Source organism: Henckelia pumila, chromosome 2, assembly GCF_033568475.1.
Source record: "Henckelia pumila isolate YLH828 chromosome 2, ASM3356847v2, whole genome shotgun sequence".
Lineage (NCBI taxonomy): Eukaryota > Viridiplantae > Streptophyta > Magnoliopsida > Lamiales > Gesneriaceae > Henckelia > Henckelia pumila.
The window spans coordinates 109,043,946-109,063,686 of record NC_133121.1 but is presented as its reverse complement, the minus strand read 5'-3'; the positions used below and the strand labels follow the sequence as shown (position 1 = coordinate 109,063,686).

The 19,741-nt window shown below is 43.0% G+C and overlaps 3 protein-coding genes across 4 annotated transcripts; 1 reads left to right on the top strand and 2 right to left on the bottom strand.

Annotated features, from left to right (window-relative positions):
- Nucleotides 1–4,600: 4,600 nt before the first annotated feature.
- LOC140878132 (uncharacterized) lies at nucleotides 4,601–9,460 on the bottom strand. Its single transcript, XM_073281743.1, has 5 exons — nucleotides 8,505–9,460; nucleotides 7,125–8,423; nucleotides 6,830–6,891; nucleotides 5,306–6,750; nucleotides 4,601–5,152 (listed from the first exon to the last, which is right to left on the bottom strand). The coding sequence occupies exons 1-5, from the start codon at nucleotides 9,458–9,460 to the stop codon at nucleotides 4,601–4,603; spliced, it is 4,314 nt and encodes a 1,437-aa protein (XP_073137844.1).
- Nucleotides 9,461–10,878: 1,418 nt separating this feature from the next.
- On the top strand, nucleotides 10,879–15,507 carry LOC140879276 (prolycopene isomerase, chloroplastic-like). The gene is made up of 13 exons (XM_073282953.1): nucleotides 10,879–11,472; nucleotides 12,569–12,775; nucleotides 12,857–12,956; nucleotides 13,224–13,306; nucleotides 13,424–13,480; nucleotides 13,553–13,705; nucleotides 13,797–13,875; nucleotides 13,976–14,124; nucleotides 14,208–14,342; nucleotides 14,457–14,570; nucleotides 14,722–14,832; nucleotides 14,921–15,029; nucleotides 15,127–15,507. Exons 1-13 carry the CDS (start codon nucleotides 10,993–10,995, stop codon nucleotides 15,198–15,200), a joined length of 1,851 nt encoding a protein of 616 aa, XP_073139054.1. The 5' UTR covers nucleotides 10,879–10,992; the 3' UTR covers nucleotides 15,201–15,507.
- A 498-nt stretch (nucleotides 15,508–16,005) lies between these two features.
- LOC140882621 (calcium-dependent protein kinase 20) lies at nucleotides 16,006–19,706 on the bottom strand. 2 transcript variants are annotated; one of them, XM_073288733.1, is made up of 8 exons: nucleotides 19,419–19,706; nucleotides 18,200–19,330; nucleotides 17,744–17,887; nucleotides 17,481–17,633; nucleotides 16,961–17,076; nucleotides 16,611–16,778; nucleotides 16,210–16,434; nucleotides 16,006–16,134 (listed from the first exon to the last, which is right to left on the bottom strand). In XM_073288733.1, exons 2-8 carry the CDS (start codon nucleotides 19,107–19,109, stop codon nucleotides 16,054–16,056), a joined length of 1,797 nt encoding a protein of 598 aa, XP_073144834.1. In that variant the 5' UTR covers nucleotides 19,110–19,330; nucleotides 19,419–19,706; the 3' UTR covers nucleotides 16,006–16,053. The 2 variants fall into 2 exon arrangements, with proteins under 2 accessions (XP_073144834.1, XP_073144833.1); XM_073288732.1 differs by having other exon boundaries at nucleotides 18,200–19,706.
- Nucleotides 19,707–19,741: the final 35 nt, after the last annotated feature.

Below are 19,741 nucleotides of genomic sequence, written 5' to 3'. Positions count from 1 at the left end.
TGAAGCACGATGGAGCCGGAAGGCTCGGGATTATGGCAGTCGTGGGGATCATGCCCTTGAGACATGGGCTTTGTCTAAGTCATGCAGATCTGGTCTCCCGGGATCCTGAAGCTCCTAGCCTGCTTTAATACAGCCCTGACACCCCTGGCTTACCAGGGTATCACTACTCCTCCCAAAAATAGTCGGGCTAGAGTCTTACTCGATGTCCTGACTAACAGCCCTGCTACCCTTGCTTTAATACAGCCCTGACACCCCTGGCCTTTCATGGCCCTGCCAGCCCTGGCTTACCAGGGTATCACTACTCCTTCCAAAAATAGTCGGGCTAGAGTCTTACTCGTTGTCCTGACTAACAGCCCTGCTACCCTTGCTTTAATACAGCCCTGACACCCCTGACTCGGTATAGCTCTGTTCACTGCCCTGACTAGCATCCCTGATGCTTCTGCGTCTTCTTAGCCCTGATACCCCTGACTTCCCGGGGTATCACCATTCCGTGGGGCTTTAAACAAATTGTGAAATTTTGTTAAATGCTATAGGGCTGACGTCAGCCCTAGAATTTGAAGTGACGGGCAGGTGTCAGTGGACGTTACTTGTCCTTTCAACTGCCCGCATGATCATTACGCTTCCCGGTTCAACTTCCCAAGCTCATCCTTACCCTCCGATCATCTTTAAATCTACGGCCTGGATGTAAGTTCTTCACCTATAAATACTAAACCCCTTCCTTCATTTTTTACTTTCTCTGTTCACGCATTCCTTCCCTGCTTCTAAGTTTCTCCGGGTCCGGCGATTCTGCATTTGAAGCTTATTTCTTACAGCCCTTGTTCGTGCTCCATCCTTCTTCTGTAAGTTTTTACTCTACCTTATACTCAGTGTCCCCTTCTTTTACCTTGTCGTCTTCCCAAAAAATGTCGGAATCTACCTCTTCTACATCTGGTGCCAATGCTCGTGGCTCTGCTAGTGTAGAGTCCGCGGCCCTACGCCATGATTCTCCACCCCCTATCACTTCCGGTGTCCAACCGAGATTAGCCCCTTCCTCCTCTCGTCCAAAGAAGGCCCAAACTGGTACTTCTAAGGATAAAGGCAAAGCTAAAGCTTCTGCATCTAACCCTCTTCTTCCTTTACCCAAACCAAACCCTGAAGGTCCCTGGTTCTCCCAATTTACCAGTACCCTACGCCCAGAATCCATAGAGGAGCTTCGAGTTTTGGGTAACATCCCTCCTGCGTATTCTATTCTTATTCCCGGGCCCCTGGGCCGGGCTGACCAGCCGCCCGAGGGGTTTTATACCTTCTTCAGGGAACAGCTCAAGAACGGGCTTCGTTTCCCTGTTCATCCTTTCTACTATAAAATTGCTGCTTTTTACAAGGTTTCTCTGAACCAATTTCATCCAAATGCTTTTCGCATGATGGCTGCCACTTACGTCCTTTTCAAAGCAAACAATTTGGCCATCACCCCTCTCGTCTTTCACTATTATTATGTCTGCCGTTTCACTGAAATGACCTTATCTTTGAATGCCCGGCAAAATGCCCGCTTTCTAGATGACACCCCTTCCTCTTGGAAGGGATGGAAAGAAAGGTTCTTTTATGTTCAGCTTCCTGGCGCCCGAACCAGACCTACCCAATTCTTGACAACCCTTCCTCTTCAGCCCGAACTCCCTAAGAATTATAAACTGGAAGAACCCTATCTCCGATCTCAAGAGCTAGTGGAAAACCAGAAGTTTCCTTCAACCCCTCTCCTGGAGGAGAAAAGTTTGAATGATTACGGGTTGGGTCCCCGGGTAGGTGATCCGGTAGACCGGATTATTGATGAGTATGATGACTCGGCCCCGGTCTCTGGTATGCTTTACCGTTATCATGTACTTGCTTCTCTTACATGTTGTTTCTAATATTCCAACTTTCTCCCTTGATGTTTTGTACAGCCGAACCAGCCCCGAAGAAGAAAAAATCCCTACTAATGAAGCAGGCTTTCGCTCAAAAACGAGCAGCCGAGAAGGCAGCTGCCCAAGAGAAAGAAGGTGTCCGGGCTGCGGATGCGGCTAGGAAAGCCAGAATCCTTCAATTGGCGGAGGAACGCAGGGCCCAGCAAGCTCAAGGTCAGGAGATTGTTACTGCTGCTACCATCCCCGTAGCCTCCGCTCCTTCACCCTCTGTTGATCCCTTTCTGGTCCCACCTGTGGAGACCGGGGTGGCGAATGATCAGGCCCTTTTTACTGCGGGTCCTTCCTCTCCGTTGACGCGGAAGAGGAAGGCTATAGAGGAGCCAGAAATGGTCATTCTCAGTGATCCGGAAGAGGTGGCTCCCCTTTCCCCCTCCTTCCAGCCCTTGGCCCCATTTTACCAGGCCGCGCCGGGCTCAAGACCTCCAGGTGCCAAGGAAAGTATAATCCAGGCCGGCGCCTCTGGTTGAGGATTGAGGTTACTAAAAGACCTCCTGACTCCTGCGGAGCAAAACCATCTCTACCACCGGGGCCCCAATGCTAAATATTTTGAAGGCACCAACCGTATTCTATCCATAAGTTTTCTATTTCTAAGTTTAAGGGTATTCCGCTTTTCCTTTCTGACACCTATGCTTTCAGGGACTGCATATGCTGGTGGACAGCTACGAAGATGCAACCTGATTTGGTCGGATCGAAACAGATCGGGCACATGTGGAGGCTGAGAGGTCCCGTGCTGCTGCGGAGGAAAATAAAAGACTGGAGCAAGAGTTGTTGATGATGAGGCAGACTCATGATCAAGTGGTGTTCAGCCTCCAATCTGCTTTAGGGACGGCTGAAAAAGCTCTTCACTCTGCTCAAGTGAATCTTGAACGTGCTGAGACCGATCTGGGGCAAACCCGAGATGCTCTGATCGTGGCAGAGAGCCAAGCTACAGAAGCTCAAACTGAGGCGGCTCTTGCGAAGGACAAGGCTGAGAAGGCTGTGTCCGCACTGGAAAGCCGCCTGAAATCAGAAGAAGAGCTGAAGGCCTCTTTCCTTTCATCTGCCGAATTCCAAGAAGCAGTAGTGGACAAGTCATACTCCTTTTTCCAGATCGGCTTTTACAAGTGCCGAGATCAATTTGAAGAGGTCGGCCTGTGGCCTTCTGATAAAATGGATTTCCCGGATTTGGACAAGGCCATTGACTCTCTTCCTAGTGCCAAAGGAGCTGAAGATGCAGAGACGGCCCCGACTAAAGGAGCTCTGACAACGGAAGACGGGAGCCCTTCTGATAACCCCGCAGTTTGAAATATTTTTTGTAATTGGGCCGTAAGAGCCCCACCTCTTGTAATCCTTTATTATTAATGCTATTCACAACTTCTTCATTGTGTGATGTATTGAATATTTGAATCCTTCCCCACCATAACAGAACAAAGCTTGTCTTTCTTTGGGTTTCACTGGGTTCCAGGACCTGGAACCTCCCAGACTTATATATGCCTTGGGCTAAAAATGGGTGCCGGGGCCTGGAACCTCCCGGGCTTATATAATGCCTTGGGCTTAAGATGGGTGTCGGGTCCTAGAACCTCCCGGGCTTATATAATGCCAAGGGGTTATATATGTCTTGGGCTTAAGATGGGTGTCGGGGCCTGGAACCTCCCGTGCTTATATAATGCCAAGGGTTTATATATGTCTTGGGCTTAAGATGGGTGCCGGGGCCTGGAACCTCCCGGGCTTATATAATGTCAAGGGCGTATATATGCCTTGGGCTTAAGATGGGTGCCGGAGCCTGGAACCTCCCGGGCTTATATAATGTCAAGGGCTTATATATGTCTTGGGCTTAAGATGGGTGCCGGAGCCTGGAACCTCCCGGGCTTATATAATGCCAAGGGCTTATATATACCTTGGGCTTAAGATGGGTGCTGGGGCCTGGAACCTCCCGGGCTTATATAATGCCAAGGGCTTATATATGCCTTGGGCTTAAGATGGGTGCCGGGGCCTAGAACCTCCCGGGCTTATATATGCCTTGGGCTTAAGATGGGTGCCGGGGCCTGGAACCTCCCGGGCTTATATAATTCCAAGGGTTTATATATGCCTTGGGCTTAAGATGGGTGCCGGGGCCTGGAACCTCCCGGGCTTATATAATGCCAAGGGCTTATATAATTCCTTGGGCTTAAGATGGGTGCCGGGGCCTGGAACCTCCCGGGCTTATATAATGTCAAGGGCTTATATATGTCTTGGGCTTAAGATGGGTGCCGGGGCCTGGAACCTCCCGGGCTTATATAATGCCAAGGGCTTATATATGTCTTGGGCTTAAGATGGGTGCCGGGGTCTGGAACCTTCCGGGCTTAGATAATAGAAAACCTTCTTTAATGAATAAACTCCTTCATTAATAAACATCGAATACAAAACACTACATAAAATATTTCTTCAAATGTAAAGCATTCCATGGTCGTTTGAGGGGGCGTCCCTGACTATCCTGTAGGTACCAAGTATTAGAACCGACCTTTCTGATAAGCTTGTATGACCCCTCCCATCGGGCATCTAGCTTCCCCACTTCCCCCGCTGGATTAACTCTCTTCAATACCAACTCTCCTTCCTGTAATTCCCAAAGTTTGACTTTTCGATTATAGACTCTCATCACCCGAGCTCTATAGGCCTCCATTCTGCGAGCTGCTTTCTCCCTTCGCTCTTCAATGAGATCCAATTCTTGTGCCCGGGACTCCTTCTTCCGTATCCTCATATGCCCTAATCCGAGCTGAAGGTTGTCCAATCTCTACTGGCAGAATAGCCTCCGAACCATATACCAGGCTAAAAGGTGATTCCTGTGTAGCCGTATGAGGAGTGGTTCGATAGGCCCACAACACACTTGGGATCTCCTCAACCCAGTCTTTCCCCATTCCATGCAACCGAGCCTGTAAAGATCGAACAATAGTACGGTTGGTCACCTCTGTTTGACCATTACTTTGAGGATAGGTGACCGAGGTGAAGGCCTGCTTAATGTTTATCTCGGCACACCAATCTGCCAATTTCTGCCCTTGAAACTGCCTACCATTATCCGAAACCAACTTCCTTGGGAGCCCAAACCGGCACACTATGTTCTTCCACAAAAACTTCATCACTTCGGCTTCTGTTATTTTTGCCAAAGGCTCTGCCTCCACCCACTTGGAAAAATAATCAACGGCTATCAGCAAGAACTTCTTCTGTGCCCGGGCTTGTGGAAAAGGTCCTACTATGTCCAGACCCTATTGGTCAAAGGGGCATGATGCCCATACAGGATTCAAGCTACTTGTCGGGCTATGCTGTATATTGCCGAACCTCTGACATCCTTCACAAGACCGGGCAATTTTAGATGCATCAGCCTACAAAGTGGGCCACCAGTATCCGGACAACAATACCCTTAGGACCAGACTCATAGACCCTCCATGGTTTCCACAACATCCCTCGTGCACTTCCCGCAAGACATATTCTGTTTCCCCTTCCCCCAAGCATTTGAGCAAAGGGCCCTGATAGGAACGCCTATAAAGCCTTCCTCCTAAAATAGCAAATCTGGCTACCTGTCTTTGTATGACCCGGGCTTGTCCTCTGTCTTCCGGGAGATCCCCATGGGTAAGGTACTTGACCATCGGGGCCATCCATGTATCTTCTCGGAGGACCGGCTCCCGGGCTTCTATGGCAGCCACCATTTCCCTCTGTACCAGGGATTCTTTACCATCATTTTCCCCAGTGACCGCTCTTTTAGCCAAGGCGTCTGCTTTCCTATTTTCTTCTCGGGGTATCTGCTCTATACTCCAAGTAGTGAAACTGGCCCCGAGTTCTTCAATTATCTTACAATATTTTATCAATTTCTCCTCTCGGGTACAGAAGGTCTTCTTTACTTGCTGAACAACCAACTGTGAGTCAGAATATATTATAATATGACTTACCCCGACTTCCCGAGCCCGTTGCATCCCAGCTATCACAACCTCATATTCAGCTTCGTTGTTGGAGGCCTGGAAATCCAGCTTTACGGCTATCTCGATTTTCTCCTGGGTAGGTGAGATCAGGATGACCCCTACACCACTGCCTCCAACACCACTGGCTCCATCTACAAAAACCCTCCATACTTCCTCTTGGCCAAAAGTGGCCACCTCTGTCAAAAAATCGGATAAAGCCTGGGCTTTGATGGCTTTACGCGGCTGGTATTCAATGTCATATTCTCCCAACTCCACCGAACATTTTACGAGCCTCCCCGAGGCATCCGGATGAGTCATGATTCGCCCTAGGAGGCTATTAGTAAGAACAGTTACCGGGTGAGACAAGAAATAAGGTCTCAATTTCCGGGCTGTTATTACCAGAGCCAGGGCCATCTTCTCAATCTCCGTATATCTAACTTCCGCCCCCTTCAAAGCATGACTGACGTAGTACACAGGCCTTTGATCTCCCTTTTCCTCTTTTATTAAAACAGTGCTGACCGCCTTCTCAGTAGTAGACAGATATATCCACAATATTTCCCCTGGCTCTGGCTTAACCAAGATAGGCAAGCTAGCCAGATGCTCCTTCAACTCCTGAAAGGCCTGCTCGCACTGCTCAGTCCAGCCAAACCTCTGGGCTTTCCGCAACACTTGGAAAAAATGATAGCTGCGGTAAGCCGATCGAGCTATAAACCGAGCCAGGGCTGTAATTCGGCTGGTCAATCGCTGTACCTCCTTGATAGATGTTGGCGAAGGCATTTCCCGCAACAGCTTCACTTTTTCTGGGTTGACTTCTATCCCACGTTCAGTTACCATGAACCCCAGTAACTTGCCACTTTTCACCCCAAACATACACTTGGCCGGATTCAACTTGATCCCATACCGCCGAACTGTGGCAAAAGTTTCCTCCAGGTTGGGTATAAAACAATCCCGGGTCCTGGACTTCACCAATATATCATCCACATATACCTCCACGTTTCGACCCACCTATTCCCGGAACACTCTGTCCATCATCTGCTGATACGTAGCCCCTGCATTTTTTAGACCAAATGGCATAACCACGTAACAGAAAGTACCTCCCGAGGTGATAAAACTGACTTTGTCTTGATCTTCCAGGGCTAAAGGAATTTGATAGTAGCCCTGGTATGCATCCATGAAGCTCAGCAATTCACACCCGGATGTGGAATCCACCAATTGGTCAATCCGGGGTAAAGGATAACAATCCTTGGGGCAGGCTTTATTTAAATCCCGGAAATCCACACACATCCGCCACTTCCCAGTAGCTTTTGGTACCAGCACTACGTTGGACAACCAAGTAGGAAATTTTACTTCTTTGATGTGTCCGGCCTGCAGTAGCTCTTGAACCTGTTCCGCTATCACTTTATCCTTCTCAGCCCCGAAATGCCTCTTCTTTTGTAATACAGGCCGGGCTCCAGAGATGATGTTGAGTTTGTGCTCTGCAACATGAGATGAAACTCCCATCAAATTGCCCTGAGTCCAGGCGAACACATCCTTATTCTGAATGAGGCAACCTTTCAATGTTTCAGCCAACCTTACTTCTAAGTCCCGGGCTATTTTAACAGACTTCCCTGTTTGCCCAAGCTCCAGCTCCACCTCTTCATACTCACCTTTAGACTCCTCCACAGAACAGACTTCTCTTCCCCCCTGGGCTCCTTCCTTCCCGCTCTGTCTTGCCCTCTTGTAATCTACCTTCACTGTCTCGGCATAGCATTTTCGGGAAGAAGGTTGATCTCCTCGGACTTCTCCGACCTTATCCCCCACTGGGAATTTGATCTTTTGATGGTAAGCTGAGGCCACGGCTTTGAAAGAATTCATAGCCGGCCTCCCCAAGATGACATTATAAGAAGAGGGTGCTTCTACTAATGTGAATCTTGTCATGACCGTCCTCTTCTCATCTCCTGACCCTAAGGTTATGGGCAACAACATTTCCCCTTGGGGTTGAACGGTGTGCCCTGCAAAACCATATAAGGCAGTTTTTACCGGTCTCAACTCATACCCATGCAGATCCATCTGCTCAAATGCTTCTTGAAAAAGGACGTTTACTGAGCTTCCCGAGTCGACAAACACCCTTCGAACATCATAATTGGCGATCCGAGCTTGTATAAGCAAGGCGTCATTATGTGGTAAGTTTACTCCTTCCAGGTCTTGGGATCCAAATGTGATGATTGGCCCTGAACCCTGTCGCCCTTCCTCCACCCCTAAACTTTCCCTCCGACTCCAGGCCTTCCTAGCCCGGTTCGAATCTCCGTCAGTAGATCCTCCTGATATCATGTTAATGATACCTTTGGCTGGCCCATCTCCTGATGTCTTGTCTTTTTTTGCATGATCCATTTCTTGTTTCCCTTTTTCCCGAGAGCTGGTGACATCCCGGGGAGAAACCAGTGTCTGTGACCCCCGAAGCCAAGGCACACTTCGGGGCCTTTTCGGAACCGGCTTACCATCTCTAACATAAGGTAGCTGATGTCTCTGCTGCAGAGTTTGGCATTCACTGGTGTCATGAGTGCACTCCTGATGAAGCGCACAGTACTTCCAGAACTTCTCCCTAGAAACAGGGGTCTCGGTCGCAACTCCTTCTTCACACACGTGAACAGCCCTATCTTGGGTCCCTCAGTGCGGAGCATACCGGGATAACCGCCCCATGGGATCATGGCTTTCTCTACTTCTTCCTTGTTCCCGGCCTCCCTCCCGCCGGGTTACCTCCTTCTTCTGCCTCTGAGCTTCCTCCATGTTAATGTATTTTTCAGCCCGAGCCAGCAAATCTTTGAAAGTCCGGGGTGCTTTCTTCACTAGTGATTTGAAAAATTCCCCTTCCCGAAGACCTTGAGTGAAGGCCATGATCTTGGTCTCCTGGGCACAGGTCGGGACTTCCAAAGCGATCTTGTTGAACCTTTTGATATAGGTTCGTAGAGACTCCTCTCCTGACTGTTTTGCTTCAAATAGGCTATAGGCAGTTTTCCTATACCTCTTGCTACTGTCGAAGTGCTGCAAAAACACTTGCTTGAATTTTGCAAAGGATTGAACACTTTGGGGCTCCAACTTCTCAAACCATCTTTGGGCAGAATCCACCAAAGTGGTTAAGAAGACTTTGCACTTGATCTTATCCCCATAGCAATGTAACATAGCTACATTCTCAAATCGAGCCAGGTGCTCCTCTGGGTCCGTGCTCCCATCATACTCCCGGATTTTTGCCGACTTGTAATTTAATGGCAAGGGTTCCTCTATCACCTCCTGCGAAAAAGGGCAACCCGAAATCTTGATAGGCCAAGCCATTTTGGAACCCCCTTCTTCCAACTTCTGTACTTTCCTCCTAAGTTCATGCAACTCATCCGCCATGGAAGGCTGTATTGAGTGCATCCAAGAGCTTTCTTCTTCTTCTCCTTCTTTAACTTGGGCATTAGGGTTTGGATTACCCCGGTTCCTTTCTTCCTCCACTGTTATGTCCTTTGATTGTGGTTGCTTTGCAGCTATCAACGACTTCCGTATCATATCCTGAACATATGATTCGAATTGCTTCATAGGAATGGTAATGTTCCGGCCTTGCTGGTGGTCTCCAAGTGATGTTTGCTCATGAGAAGCCATATCTACGTCTATAGAACAAGCTTCCCACAGACGACGCCAATGATGATGGTTTATCAAACCGGAGCCCGGGTTGTCAGGGTAGTGAAGTGGGCCTGACGTGATGACCGGACTAGTAGGTGTAAAATATGGTTTGTCCCTCCTGGATCGGGATGATCTGCACACAAGGAAAAAGAATGAAAGCACGTTAATGGGGCGCCGGAAGGTTTTCCGGCGGGGCCACTCCGATGCTTAAGTCAGACTTAGAAATAGAGTAGGCTTTTAGGAAAAATGTGTATAGTGCTTTGGGATCTTAGATGAACATACCTCTACAAATGCCTGTGGTCAGGTATTTATAGGCCTTGGAGTGAGAGAGTCACTCCGCATTTCCAGGGTAGTGGCCACGATCTGGATCGTGGGTGCAGGAGTTACCCACGTTTACCTGTGACGCACGATGAAGCCGGAAGGCTCGGGATTATGGCAGTCGTGGGGATCATGCCCTTGAGACATGGACTTTGTCTAAGTCATGCAGATCTGGTCTCCCGGGATCCTGAAGCTCCTAGTCTGCTTTAATACAGCTCTGACACTCCTGGCTTACCAGGGTATCAATACCAGTTGCCGTGTGCTCCAATTAGAAATCATATAAATTTTGATGACATTTTTTTTCCTATTTACGATAATTAAAAAAAAAACAAAAAAAAAATATAGAGCAAGAGCAGCTCGAGCTATTACATGAAATATTCTCAACAAATGTTGCATGTATTCAATTGGTGATTTAAGAATTTAATTCCAACTCAAATCACTGTCTTCTTGTTTGTTCTCAGTGGGAGACGATGGAATATGGTATAGGATATATCAGTTTACAGCAACTTGAGCCAAAATATTGTTCATTATTCTCTCGCAAAAAGTCAAAAACCTGCCTAATAAGGGTGCCCGTAACGCCAAGTTTATTTTTTTAAAAAAAATTGCGAGCAGCCTGCAGGTTCTAATTTCCAAGCTGAAGCTGGCGTCCTATTTAGGACGCCAGCTTCAGCATCCAATTTTTTATTAAATTTTTTTTTTCTTTTTAAAAATTGAATTCTGGTTGTGGTTGTGATGCGTTTCCACGCACCCCATGCCCCATGCAATTAATTATTAATTTTTTAATATAATTTTTTTAATTAAAATGTTAAAGATTTTGAAATGTTAAATAAAAAATATCAAAATATAATTAATCATCATTTTACGTATTTAGCATTATTTTATTAAAATTAATTTTAGTTTATTATAAAAATAAATTTAAATTAGTTAATAAATTAAAATTAAATAATATATATAGAATTGATTAACGAGACCCTCAAAAAAATTAGTTGTTGGGTTTAGAATTGTAGAAAAAAGTTATAAAAATTTTATTTTGTGATATAAATGATGTCTCATAATAGAGCCCACAAAAAAGTTAGAATTTTTTAGTTCATGGCTACGGTTACCTAATAGTAGGCTATGTAAGTGACAGAACCTAAGCTCCCACTAACCTCGTAATTTCAAGAAATGGAATCGGTCTGAGCTCTGGCAAGTCTATGGATATCTCAGAATTTGGGTTTTCGACTTCTCACCGGTTCAGCCCAAGCAGCAAGAGCAATCCTTTCCGTTTTGGCAACCAAAAACCAAGAAACCTAAGCCAGAATGTATTCCGTTTCAACTCGTCGAAGACCCAGAAAGGCTATGGCCACCAGCTTCTTGAGTTGAAATTTGGGGGTGGGATGGATAAACAGAGAGAAAGATTCGACCTTTTTCGGTTAAAATCAGTAGTAGACGTAGATAAAACATTGGAAGGTGTGGGTTGTGTTGCTGGTGATGCAAATGTTTCTTTCTATGATGCCATTGTTATAGGTTCTGGAATTGGTGGGTTGGTGGCAGCTACCCAGCTGGCTGTGAAAGGTGCCAAAGTCTTGGTTCTGGAGAAGTACGTGATTCCTGGGGGAAGCTCTGGGTTTTACCAGAGGGATGGATTCACTTTTGATGTTGGTTCATCAGTGATGTTTGGTTTCAGTGATAAGGTTAGTTTATTAAGAATTTAAGATATATGTTAACGTTCTCCTCATTCAACGGTCTCGAGATGGTTTTTTCTTGGATAATTTAGTTCTATGCTTAATTACCTAAGGTTGGCCCGTTTATGTGGAAGATCACTTCAATATAGTCTAAGAATCTGAGTGGTAATCATCCACTCTAATATACAAATCCAAATGTTGACAAGATTGTGGTTGATGTTGTAACTTGTAAGTAGTTCGCCTTTCAGCTTTATCCTTGACTGGAGGCTAGAATGCATTACAGATTGAACTTCAAGATTTTCAAATCATATAGTTAGTGAGAATTTTATCTGGCACTCAGAATGCGACTGTATTGGCAACACCTTATGTCCACTTTCATGCAAAACAATTACAGAATATTTCTTGTTTGCGTTAAAGGTAGCAGCCTGCTTAAACATACTTATTTGGCTAAGACAGATGAAATCCTGTGTCTAAAACTTCCGGAAGATGTGAACACCCAAATATAGAAATGCAGGTTACTTTTCACATGCTTTTTTTCGAATGAAAAATGCGATGCAATGGATTTGGCATGGCTTTTCTTATGGTATCTGGTGGAAAGTTACTGCCGGATGTGAGATTGAGACATAAGATATAAACCTACATATAATGAAAAGGGAGACATAAATTTGTGGGCAATGATATTTGGAAAAAAACAAAAAAGTCTTAAAACCGCAGAAATTGTTGGTAAAATTTAACGCCATCACGATATTTAACTGTGAGATCATGATTCTTGTCCTATTTGGTGGTTGACAAGATTGAAGTGTGAGAACTTGTCTTTGATAGAAATATGCTACAGCAGTATTTCCTATGCAGCTTCAGATCCAATTACAATTGTCGAGTTGAATTGAAATTACTGTCCTTGTCGTTTCTATCTGTTCTATGGGATGACAATTATTCTTGGAATTCAAATATGTTCTTGGAATAGATTGGGTTGAGTTGAAGTTTGATGTCCTTAGAACAGATTGCAGATTTCTGCAATCTGTTCTAAGGTATGGCAACTGTTCTTGGAATTAAACTCTGCTTGAGCATAGTATATATATGTATATATATATTATATCTTTTTCAGGGAAATCTTAACTTGATTACTCAAGCACTGGCAGCAGTTGGATGTAAGATGCAAGTGATACCTGATCCTACAACTGTTCACTATCATTTACCCAACAGCCTTTCCATCCAAGTACACAAAGAATATGATGAATTTATTGCGGAACTTGTCAGTAAATTTCCCCATGAGAAAGAGGGAATTCTTAAATTCTATGGTGACTGCTGGAAGGTTTGTTTTGCTTAAGGTGATTTCTGCCCACTCTTGGTTATGTTACAACTCACCTTGATAGCTTGAACATCTATTGGGTAGATTTTCAATGCTTTAAATTCACTGGAATTGAAATCCCTGGAGGAGCCTGTCTACCTGTTTGGACAATTTTTTAAGAAGCCACTTGAGTGCTTGACTCTAGGTAAAATACTTGTTGTCCTTGTCTTTTCACTTCGTGTCTTTCAGGGGAACAGTTAAGTTATATTACTTCTAATCATCAGTTCAAACTGTATGGGGGTGGTTATAGAATATTTACAATTTTACCAGATTGCATTGAACAAATCAAGGAAAAGCTGGACTTCTTTAAGTCATTCCATTTTCGTTTTATTTACGTTGTTAAAATTTAAGCCATGAGCTGCATTGTTCATATTACATCTTATGTGGAACATGCTTTTGGTATTCATCTCAGCTTACTATCTGCCCCAGAATGCCGGTAACATAGCTCGAAAGTACATCAAGGATCCCGAGTTGCTGTCCTTTATTGATGCAGAGGTATCCTTTACTTCTTTTTTTATATTTGCCAATGCTCTATATTGTAGAGTTGTTGGTCTGCCTAAACAATAGCATTTTGTCCGTTATCATCCAACTGGGATTTTGTAATTTTTGCAGTGTTTCATAGTCAGCACTGTTAATGCTATGCAGACACCAATGATCAATGCAGCCATGGTAATCTAGTTTATCACTTTTTGGTCCATATCGTTTCTCTTCACTCCCTGATTTCTTAATGTTGTCATATAGGTTTTGTGTGACAGACATTTCGGGGGAATCAACTATCCAGTTGGAGGAGTTGGAGAAATCGCTAAATCGTTAGCAAAAGGCTTGGTTAATCAGGGGAGTGAGATACTGTACAAGGCTAATGTAACAAATATTATGGTCGAAAATGGAAAAACTGTGAGTGTAACAGCTCCCGAGTCATTTGTTACTGTGTTTTGCGTTTTAAGATCTGTAGCTTGGAAAGATATCTCGTTCTCGTTTCTTGCAGGTGGGGGTGAATCTATCAGATGGGAGGCGATTCTTTGCAAAGACCATAATATCGAATGCTACAAGATGGGATACATTTGGTTTGTTCCCATTAACTCGGTTTGACCATTTCTTGTAGTGCTTGCTTTTGTGTTTGACTATTTTACACAGAATCATGTTACTGTGAATTTGTTTTAACAGGCAAGCTATTAAAAACGGAAGATTTGCCGGAAGAAGAAAAAAGATTTCAAAGATCATATGTTAAAGCTCCATCGTTTTTGTCTATACACATGGGAGTTAAAGCTGATGTTTTGCCACCAAATACTGATTGCCACCATTTTGTACTTGAGGTAAAATCTTGATTTCAGAGCTCTGAAAGGGGAGTTACTTCTTTGTTATTTTTTTTATCTCGATCATGATATTGGATTTGTAGGATGATTGGAAAAATTTGGAAGAACCTTATGGAAGTATATTTTTGAGCATTCCAACCATTCTTGATTCATCGTTGGCTCCAGAAGGAAACCACATTCTTCACATTTTTACAACTTCTTCCATAGAAGACTGGGAGGTATTATTTACTAAACCTAACACTATTAAAAGCTTCATCCATTTCATATAGTTAATTTAATTTAATGTGTTCGCTTTACCAGTGAAATATAACTGGTTAACCATTTTGTCTCAGGGCATATCTCGGAAAGCCTATGAGACAAAGAAGGAACTTGTGTCTGAAAAAATAATAAGCAGGCTTGAGGAAAAATTGTTCCCGGGGCTCAAGTCATCTATTGTTTTTATAGAGGTATGGAAATATTCTCTCCAAATCGATGTACTTATCAAGTTTTGTTTTCGAGAGCCCAGATGAATGGTACACTTGATTTTCATTCAAGATCTTGTCGGAAATCTGGAGACTTTAGTTTTTTAACATGAGATGTTGCTTCCAAATATGACAGGTAGGGACACCAAAGACACATAGGCGATACCTGGCTCGCGATAGTGGCACATATGGTCCAATGCCTCGTGGTATTCCAAAGGGATTGTTAGGAATGCCATTTAACACAACTGTAAGCAAATTATCCTTTCGTTCTTTCCACCTCCTCAAAGGGAACAGTAGTATGTAAAATTTATTTTTTCTTGTTGTGGAGCTTATAGGCTGTAAAGGGTCTGTATTGTGTGGGTGATAGTTGCTTTCCGGGTCAAGGTGTTATAGCCGTAGCTTTTTCTGGAGTAATGTGTGCACATCGAGTAGCAGCTGATGTAGGTAAGATGGATTGGAAGCATTTACTGGAGTTGAATTTGTCAAAAGCATACTTCTCTATTCTATATAAACAAATTTGTGTCCTCTGTGATTCTCATAGGATTTGAGAAGAAAAATGCAGTTCTTGATGTTGCTCTTCTTCGATTACTTGGTTGGTTAAGGACACTTGCATGAGAGGTTCGACATGTAGGCATAGGGTGCGGTGCACATGGATGAGCTTGACAACCACTATGACCACTAAGGGATATCTGTGTGCTCGGAAGTTCTGGAGGCATGGTGATTACGAAGGGGCGTGTCGATGGTGGCCGTTTATATGACCTGTCCATCTTGTCTATAATTACAATATAAATTCTCTATCATCCTTAATCTGCTATTAGATTCGGAGAAAGTCAAAATGTCAAGTTATATTTACTGTTTTATGGCCAGTAACAATTTCCAATAATCTGAAATGAGAGTAAACAAAGTACAAGGTTGAATAATATCCAATCAATCTTACCGTAGGATGCCCTTCTTGATAAGCTTTAAAAGCTGTGAAGAGCAACTGAAAACAAACCCGTTCAATGGGGTAAACACAAGCACGTAACAGGGACAACTCATCTCCCGGAAAAAGAGAGAATTTTAATTATTTTTTCTACTAATGAAAGTTTTTATCCTCCAAAAAATACATTATCTTAAAATTTTTTAGACGGAATAGTATATTACACTGTCTAACAACCAGACAAGAGTCGGTGATTGTCATAATCAGTTACATGGCTCAGATCTTATACATTAAGAAAACTAAATGGAATTGCAGACCAACAATTTCATTACAAAAAAACCACCTCTGCAAAGAACAAAAATGAAAAATAAAAATGTTCAAACTAAAAGGACTGGGTAATGCTCATGTTCCTGATCTAAATTCCAACCCGATCTTTACAACAAAGTGCATCAAATTTTCCCTTTTCATATCAAAAGCAAATTTTACACAAGTAACGAACATGAATGTTTCGAGGATTATTTGACTTACAAGTGCCCTTTAGCCCCATCTTTAAACTGTTTTGAGTCCCTTCTTTCCAAAACCAGTGTCTTCCATCATGGCCACGAATTCACTGTAGTCAATCCGACCATCCTGAAAAATGTGTAAAACTGGTAAGACAATCTTTTCTTCCAAATGCTAAAGTTCATATTTAAGAAAATAATATACATTATCCTGATCAACTTCGCGTATTATTTCTTCTAGGTGAACATCTCCTAGGCCAAATTGCTCACAAGCCAGTTGGAGCTCGTCCCGTGTGATATAACCACTACCATCTTTGTCAAAATATGAAAAAGCCGCAAACAAGTGATCTTCTCTCTGAACTTTGTTTAAATTCAGCATTGCTGCCACAAATTCTCCATAGTCTATGGTTCCACTATTGTCAATATCAGCCTGAATTATCAAGGAAATAAAATGTGTTAGGATGCTGACTGGCAGAAATTTTCTTGATGTCATATCCCTTGTTCAGGAAGTCATCTGGGTTAGTCATACTTCAAATATTCATTCTTTAGGATTATTTGTAATGATTAAAGAATGAAATTTCTCAAAGATAAATAATCTTTACTTACAGCTTGCATCAGGCTAACTATTTCGGTCTCTTTCAGATCGGCACCAACTCTTTCCAAACCGTTTTTCAGTTCTTCGAGGGTGATCTGTCCACTGTTATCTACATCTATCATTTTAAACATTTCCTTTAGCCCAGCAATCTCCTCCTCTGAGAGACTTTCAGCTATAACCTATTGATGAGAGAGTCGATTTGTAAAAAGTAGAAAAATGTGTCTACCATATTTTTTGCTCTCTTTTAGGATGAAAAACACTTGCAAATTTTCTGTGAATGATGTCTGGTAAATTCAACACGTTCATTTTTTTTTTTGCTACAGGTGGGTTGTAAAACAACGAAAAAACTGCAATAAAATACCCTGATGGCTATCTTCTTGAGTTTATTCATGGCAGAAAATTGCTTCAGACGAGAGAGAACAGCTGAATCAAGAGGTTTATTTGGAGTTTCACTATTAACTTGTATCCATGGATGGCCTGCATAAATGTATTGTGTTTATAAAATTCATTGACAGTTTGAATCCTTTCATCCTTAAGCAGTCAAAAGACTACAGCTCACATGTCTATCAAATCTTCCTCCAGATATATGCCTATCAGGAAGTAGTTAGTACAATAATTCTTTTAAAAATCGAACAGAAGCGCTACTAATGCTAAAAATGCTCGATTGAAACTCATGCAAGTTTCTATTCTATTGCATGCATTTTCCTTCAGAACGATAAGCCTTATCAACACCATCAACAATTTTTTAAGCATATCTAGGTCAACTCTTAATTAATCCTTCAGGCCTTCTATGATACTGCATTTTCTCTAAAGGACAGCAGTAGTAACTAGGAGGTACGATAAAATAAGGCTATTCATAAATGTACATGCAGTATACTCACAAAGAACTTGATGAGCTGTGAGCCGCTTCTTAGGATCTCTCACAAGCATTTTTCTGACTAGATCTTTTGCACTTTCAGATATACTAGGCCAAGGTTCTGATACAAAGTCAAGGTCCCCTTTAAGAACCTGCTCGAATATTCCTTGTTCCGATTCTGATCCAAAACACAAGATTTCAAGCATAGAATCAGATAACTGCTAGATTCAAGCATAATAGGATATGCATGAAGTGAGAAAACAAGAATATGGAGAAAAAATTGCTTGCCATCCCAAAAAGGTGGAACTCCACACAACAAAATGTAAATGATAACTCCTGCGCTCCAGACATCACATTCTGGGCCATAGTGCTTCCTTAACACCTCAGGGGCTACATAGTACGGGCTTCCAACCACATCAGAAAATGTTTCACCTGACAGATTATAATTTCAAACCTAATCAGGACTGAGAAAGCAAGACCAGAATACAAAAAATAGGTCTACACAGAGAGAGATTCTAGCTAATCTTGAAGATTCATGCATTTCTGCTCTAAATCATCCAAGATCATGTAAAATTAATAACAAAGGTTAATGATAAGATTCTACAAAATTCCATCCTCATTTAATTCACACAATCACAATAATGGCCAATTCTGTGAGGTCAATTGCAGAAATACTTGAAACTCTTAAAGACATATATCTCATTAAACAAACCAAAACTAGATCAAAGTTCCATGCATGAGTACCAGGTTTGAAGAACATTGAAAGCCCAAAGTCAATGGTCTTAAGAGGTGACTCCTCTTGCTCATTCACGAAAAGAAAATTCTCAGGTTTCAAGTCTCTATGCATAACCCCCAAGGAATGACACGCTTCTACAACACCAACTATTATCCTAGCAAGCTCCGCGGCCTTTCTTTCTGTATAATGGCCCCTTTGTATGATCCTGTCAAATAGTTCTCCTCCCGCACAAAGCTCCATTACAACATGAACAGCCATGGCGTCCTCATACGCTCCTACAATAGATATTACATTAGGGTGTCCAGCCAAGTGGTGCATTATCTGAATCTCTCTCCTAACATCCTCCACATCCTCCTCTGTAGTTAACTTCCTCTTTGGAATGGATTTGCAAGCAAACTCTTTGTTAGTTCCCTTCTCCACGCATAAATATGTAGTTCCAAATTGCCCTTGTCCTAACTTCTTCCCTAAACTATATATCTCTTTTAGATTTTCTGTTTTTCGTTGTAAAACTGATTCAACTTGCAGTCCTACACTCGACACTCTCTTGATATGACTAGGCTTATTATGTTTTGTCTCATCTTTCGGCTTGTTACTGGCATTGTCAGTACTTGCACCGCCCTTCACCTCTGGCTTAACCAGATCTTGGGGATCCGCGAAGTAGGCTTCCTCAGCCGCAATTTTAACAGGCGTTGGTGGGATGCTTTGTACAGAAGCCTGACTGGAATCAGATATTTTGATCTCTGGACTCACTGAGCTGTCACTGTTTATATTGCCATTCTTGTTTTTAGTACTGCCGGCTTCCTGTTCTTGATTCGGAGGCGGAAGGGTCTCCGGCTGCCGAGTTTTCCAAACCGCAGCTGTCACGGATTGTAAGAAGCCATTTTTGCCCAAGTTTGGACCTACACATGTGTTCCCCATCAAATGCTGGATAGCCTCAAATAATACCTAACCCTCTTGAATCCAAACATACCCTCGTTGATCTCGTTCACAGCATTGTAGCCACAGAGGTTTCAAGCATCAATATCAGATCAAGACAACCTTAATCTAAAAACCCTCGAACAATTCAACCCCAAAAGACGATCTTGACTATGTAACGGAGAAATAACCCCGAAAATCTCAATCTTTTTTATGAATGGAACCTAAATTGAAGCCAGAAAAAGCAAAATATTTCTGAAGCAATACAACACGATATTAATCTTGAACGAGAAACCCAATAATTTGCAGTACCGTAAACGAACGCAACTTCAAAGCCTGCCGAATGATTTACGAACAACAAAAGAATATCATCAAAGATTGTAAGAATCTGGGGATGCAAATGAACGCGTTTATTTTATTATAAGGGTAAGGAAACATGGATTAAAACAGAAAAATGAATGGAGGAAGAAGTGAGAAAATTGAGGAATGTGAGAAGTGAGTTGTCGAATCAACTCGGCCGAAACACATCAATGGATCGATTCGTATGATTGGTTTTGGATTTGGATTCTCAAAAAGTGAAAGATGAAGTCGGACAGGAGATATTATTCCACGTAAATGAATGCATGTATGGTGAT